Source organism: Neophocaena asiaeorientalis, unplaced genomic scaffold (genome assembly GCF_003031525.2).
Source record: "Neophocaena asiaeorientalis asiaeorientalis breed wild unplaced genomic scaffold, Neophocaena_asiaeorientalis_V1.1 scaffold114, whole genome shotgun sequence".
NCBI lineage: Eukaryota > Metazoa > Chordata > Mammalia > Artiodactyla > Phocoenidae > Neophocaena > Neophocaena asiaeorientalis.
The window spans coordinates 12,052,041-12,058,040 of record NW_020173116.1 but is presented as its reverse complement, the minus strand read 5'-3'; the positions used below and the strand labels follow the sequence as shown (position 1 = coordinate 12,058,040).

General features: G+C 41.6%; 1 protein-coding gene across 6 annotated transcripts in view; it reads right to left on the bottom strand.

Annotated features, from left to right (window-relative positions):
* Positions 1–3,529: 3,529 nt before the first annotated feature.
* Positions 3,530–6,000, bottom strand: part of IL1RL1 (interleukin 1 receptor like 1) — a 43,244-nt gene continuing 40,773 nt past the window's right edge. For all 6 annotated transcript variants that reach the window (XM_024743820.1, XM_024743818.1, XM_024743824.1 and 3 more), the window contains one exon: positions 3,530–5,486. In XM_024743820.1, the coding sequence (XP_024599588.1) occupies positions 5,089–5,486 (398 nt within the window). In that variant the 3' untranslated portion in view covers positions 3,530–5,088. The remainder of the gene's footprint in view (positions 5,487–6,000) is intronic.

The window sequence follows — 6,000 nt, the reverse complement described above, 5'->3', positions numbered from 1 at the left end:
CCGGAGCTGGCGGGCCGTGGGCGGTGGCCGGGCGAGCCGCGGGGCCAGGAGGGGGCGCGCCTGGGCGGCTCCTACGCACCCTCCGGGCGGAGGGGCAGCCGGCACCAGAGCCAGGTGAGGAAGTTGTCAGCCCCGGCCTGGCGGAGGGGCAGCATCTGCGCTTAGGGGAAGGGGCTGGGGCCGGCTGGGAGACACGACGGAGGCCGAGGAGTCGTCCCAACGCCACCGGGCGGCTCGCCGAGGCCAACCAAAGGTGCGGAGGACTTGTGGTTCCAGCCCTGGCGTCCTGGCTCCGTCCTAATGCCTTCTGCTTAACCTGAGGGGTGGGTGGTTCGCCATTGGGAAGTAGAAGAGGGGCGCAGAGGTGTTAAATTGAGATTTTAAATTGGTTAGAAGAAAAGGAGGCCAGTGGAGAAAGCGTGTTTCTAAGTTTTTATGGTGTGGTGGAACTCAGGATACATTTTTAGACTGGTCTGTGATTGGACCTTTCAAACAAAAATGAAAAATGAAACCCACAGCAGGCAGCGAAAAGGTTTAGTGAGAGTGAATTTCATTCTTCTTATCCAATCAAAGTCATTCACCACATAATAAAAGAGAAAAATCGTATAAGTATCTCAGTAAATGCAATTAAAAAGCATTTTGCACTCGTCAACACCCTTTCTTGATTAATAACACCTGAGAAACAGAATAGAAAGGACCATTCTTTTTTTTAACATCTTTATTAGACTATAATTGCTTTACAATTGTGTGTTAGTTTAGGCTGTATAACAAACTGAATCAGCTATACATATACATATATCCCCATATCTCTTCCCTCTCACGTCTCCCTCCCACCCTCCCTATCCCACCCCTCTAGGTGGTCACAAAGCATCGAGCTGATCTCCCTGTGCTATGTGGCTGCTTCCCACTAGCTATCTATTTTACATTTGGTAGTGTATATATGTCCATGCAACTCTCTCACTTCGTCCCAGCTTACCCTTCCCCCTCCCTGTGTCCTCAAGTCCATTCTCTACGTCTGTGTCTTTATTCCTGTCCTGCCCCTAGGTTCTTCATGACCTTTTTGTTTGTTTGTTTTTTACATTCCATTTAGGAGGTGGGTCAAAAAGGATCTTGCTGTGATTTATGTCATAGAGTGTTCTGCCTATGTTTTCTTCTAAGAATTTGATAGTGTCTGGCCTTACATTTAGGTCTCTAATCCATTTTGAGCTTATTTTTGTGTATGGTGTTGGAGAGTGTTCTAATTTCATTCTTTTACATGTAGCTGTGCAGTTTTCCCAGCACCACTTACTGAAGAGGCTGTCTTTTCTCCATTGTATATTCTTGCCTCCTTTATCAAAGATAAGGTGACCATATGTGTGTGGGTTTATCTCTGGGCTTTCTATCCTGTTCCATTGATCTATATTTCTGTTTTTGTGCCAGTACCATACTGTCTTGATTACTGTAGCTTTGTAGTATAGTCTGAAGCCAGGGAGCCTGATTCCTCCAGCTCCGTTTCTCGTTCTCAAGATTGCTTTGGCTGTTCGGGGTCTTTTGTGTTTAGAAGGGACCATTCTTAATCTGATGAAGAGCACCTATAAGAAAGCTACAAGTAACTTCTTAATAAATAGTGAAACACTTGGCATTTTCCTAGGATGGGGAACAAGATGAGGATGTTTGTAACTGAAATCGTCTCGAAATAAAAATACAAGGCATAAATATTGGAAAGGAAGAAATAAAACTACTGGTTTTGACAGAGGGCATCATTTTATGTAGCTCACCCTTTGAAATCTACAAATAAAGCCTGTTGGAATCAATAACTGAGTTTAGCTAAAGACCATGGAATACAAGGTAAATATACAAAAATCAGTTGTAATTCCATATACTAGTAATAGAAATATGAAAAAATGAACTTTGTTTAAAAAAAACAAACCACTTACAATAGCATAAAAAATCAAATACCAAAGGAGAAATTGTTTGAAAGATGTACAAGGTATCTACAAGATATTACTGGGAGAGATGAAAGACCTCAGTGAATGGAGGGCTATACCTTGTTCACGAATTGGGAAACTCATTGTTAAGATATCTGTTCTCCACAAACTGGAGAGTTTATAGAGTCTATACAGTTTTAGACTCTGTAGGTTATAAAGTCTATCCAAATCACAGGAGGAATTTTCAAAGAAATTGAGAAACAGTTTCCAAAATTTATATGAAATTGCAAACGATCTACAATAGAGCAATCTTGAAAAACAAAGAACAAAGTTAGAGGAATTACACTGACTTGGTTTATAATAAGGCAATAGTAATCTTGGCAGTGTGATATTTGCACGAGCATATAAGTAGAAAATAAAAGAGAGAAGAAGAATAGACCCATATATATATAGTCTATAAATATTTGACCAAGGCACCATGTCAGTTCAATAGGGAATGAAAAGCCTTTCACAAATGTCGCTGAAATAACTGGGTATCTCTATGGGGAAAGAAGAAAAGAGCCTTGACCTTTACCTCATTCTATATACAAATATTAATTCACAGTGGACCATAGACTTAAACATAAAAGCTGGAACCATCATCAGTTTATAAAAATACATAGGCGAATATCTCCATGACCTTGGAACAAGCAAAAAAAAAATTTTTAGGACACAGAAAGCACTGACCTTGTAAGAAAATTTGATAAATTGGATGTCATCAAAATTTTAAATGTCTGCCAATCAGTAATACCATTGAAAAATGAATAAGTAAAAGCCTAGGAAATTCTCACCTTACATCTCTCTGAAAAGGAACTTGTATCCAGAATATAGAAATAATTTCCACACATCAACAATGAAGGGAAACAACACCAACTGAAAAATGTACAGAAGGTTTTACCTTCCCTGAATGATACATGAATGCTATGTTGTGTGGAAGTAATGCTGGCTGACTGTATTGATATGAATTCCAAGATCAGACAAAACCAATCCACGGAGATAGAAATCAGAACATCGTTTGCCTTTGAGGAAGGAGAGGGATTGACTGAGAAATGGCAGGAGGAATCTTTCTGGGATGAAGGAAATATTTCTGTCTTGTTTGGGGTGATAACTACACAGGTAGGTATGACTGGAACAACTCATCAAACTTAGGAGCTGCATTTTATCGTACTCAGGTCTGACTGAATTAAAAATAATTCCTTGTGATTTTTATAATTCACGGGAATTTTCACCACGATCATATGGTAGACACTCAACAAGTTTGACTGAATTCATTTTATTCACAGGATCTTGTGTGGAAGGTGAAGCATCTGTTACTCTCACTGTACAGATGAAGCACAGACTTAGAAAACAAACTTATTTGTTTGCAGGGCATAAACTGGGAGTTTGGGATTGACATATACATAGCCCTATATTCAAAATAGACAACCGACAGGGACCTACAGTATAGCACAGGGAACTCTGCTAAATATTCTGTAATAACCTAAATGGGAAAAGAATTTGAAAGAGAATAGATGTGTATATATATATATATATATATATATATATACCTAAATCGCTTTGCTGTACACATGAAATTAACACAACGTTGTTAATCCACTGTTCTCCAATAGAAAATAAAAAATTTTTAAATACTTAAAAATAAAAAAATAAAATAGGTCAACAATTTGTTTAAAAAGAAAGAAGAAGAAACTAAGAGAGGTTAGTGGCACTGCTGGTATGAGAAGCCAGGTCTTCTGGCAGTTCCCCAACCTCTCTGTGAGTGTAGGGCTTGGAACCCTGGGCTATCGGAGCTGAGAAAGCCCTCACAGCTCTTCTCCTCCATCCTCCCACTTTTCAGTTGCAGAAACTGAGGCCCAGGAGCAGCTCAGTTGAGGATTCCAGGACCTCCATCCACTTGCAAAATCTGAGCTCTGACAGGACGCCCAGTCTGAGGGTCCCTCAGCCTTAGCTCTGGTGGGCTCTGATGGTGTGCGAACTCCAAGGAACTGATGGGAGTGGCCCTGACTGTGCAAATTAACTTCAGTTTTACTAAAACACTTCTGCCAAAATGCCCTACTTATTTCATGGAAATGTTACAACAAATTTAATTTGTTTCTCAAATTAAAAAAAATTAAATTTAAAAAAGTTTCTCAAATTAAAAAAAATTGTTTTAATTGGAAGATATAAAGTATAATGATATGGCCACTGCAGAATTACTTATAATGATGACTATTTAAATTGGACACAAATATCCAACAGTAAGTAATTAGGCATGTCACCTATAGCACAACCAGGAGCTGGAACACTATGAATATTTTAAAACGTTAAAATTTGAATGACTTGACAAATGCTTTTATTATGGTTTTAAGTAGATAAAAATGTAAAAACTACATGCTGTATAATCTCAGCTATATAAATGGTATATTTAAGTATAAATTAAAATTTCTTAAAATGCGAATTTACCAAAATGTTTAAAAGTCATAATCTTAGGATGATGGATTTATGAACAATCTCTGTTATTTTTTCTTTCACATTTTCTGTTCTTTTATAACTTGTACAGGAAGAAAAGATATTTCTGAAGAGAATAAAAATATATGAAAGAAATTTTAGAATTAAAAAAACTTAAATATAATGATAATTGGGTAATCGGGTAAGGTATTCCAACCAAGTGGACAGTATTGATACGATAAAACTCAAGCGTCTGATCAAATAAAATCTAACACATTCTGGCATTGGGAACAAGATTTAGTACCAGCGTTCTGCTTGAGGGGATCTGAGTGTTCAAGATCACATGAAAATTTAACTCTAAAACTTTCAGCTTGATGTTCAAAATGTAGAATATCAACAAAGAATAAGGAGAGAGAGAAAGAGAGAGAGAGGGGAAGAGTAGTGAGAAGATGCTGGGCCACGATGGAGAAGGACCAGCCACGGGAGACGAGGGAGGGGATGTGAGGTGGAGACAGCGAGCCTGAGGATGAAAATCTCGGGGTACTTTGCATCCAGCCAGAACCAGGGAAATGGAAGTAAAGTCAGTGCATGAAACCTGAAGTCTGAATACCCTCGATACTCCCATTTCTGGAGCCTCCTCCCCCAGTGTCTGGTACAGCAGCGTGACCCAGCTGGGAGGAGGGATTTGGATCCCCCAAACGCAGTGCGTTAGCCATCAAAGCAAGCACTGCTGCCCCTGGGCGCTCGAGGATGCCGAGCGGGGAGTCTTTCTTGGAAGTTTGCTTGGCACCGGCATGTGGTACCTTATGTGCTTCCAGAACTTGGAATTCAGAGACTGTTTGTTGGCCACGAGGTCCTCCCTCCACTTGATGGTCCCCTGCACTTTGATGAGATGCTTGAGGGAGTCCTGAAGCTCCCCAGACTGCAGTCCGCCGGGCGGGCACAGAGCCTCCATTTCAATCAGGATGGCCTTGGAGTCGTTCCGGATGAGGGTGTTGTGCAAGGCGATCTCCCACTCGTAGGCACACTCCTTGCTGTGCGTGACCTCAGGGGTCAGGATGAAGATGTGCCGCCTGCTCTTCTGAATGCTGGTTTCCACTGTGGTGGCTCCATCTAGTGATAAAAGACACAGTGGGAGGGGTGAGAACACACACAGCCCTTTCACGGTGAGAATATCCGCCCCGAGCCCTCTCTCCCAGGCAGAGCAGTCCAGAGTCCTTCAGTTCAGGGGGAACGTAGAGATATGTGGCAGGAGGCTTCGAATTCCGGTTCACTAGCTATCGATACCTATTCTCTTCTTTTTTTTTTTTTTCCCGGTACGCGGGCCTCTCACCGTTGTGGCCTCTCCCGTTGCGGAGCACAGGCTCCGGACGCGCAGGCTCAGCAGCCATGGCTCACGGGCCCAGCCGCTCCGCGGCACGTGGGATTTTCCCGGACCGGGGCACAAACCCGCGTCCCCTGCATCGGCAGGCGGACTCTCAACCACTGCGCCACCAGGGAAACCCACCTATTCTCTTCTTAGAATATTAGCTTACATGTTGTAAAGGGACTTATAATTTTAACTCTCTTCTTACAGAACGTTCCATGCAAATGCAGCAGAACACACGTTCTTCTCAACACACATGGT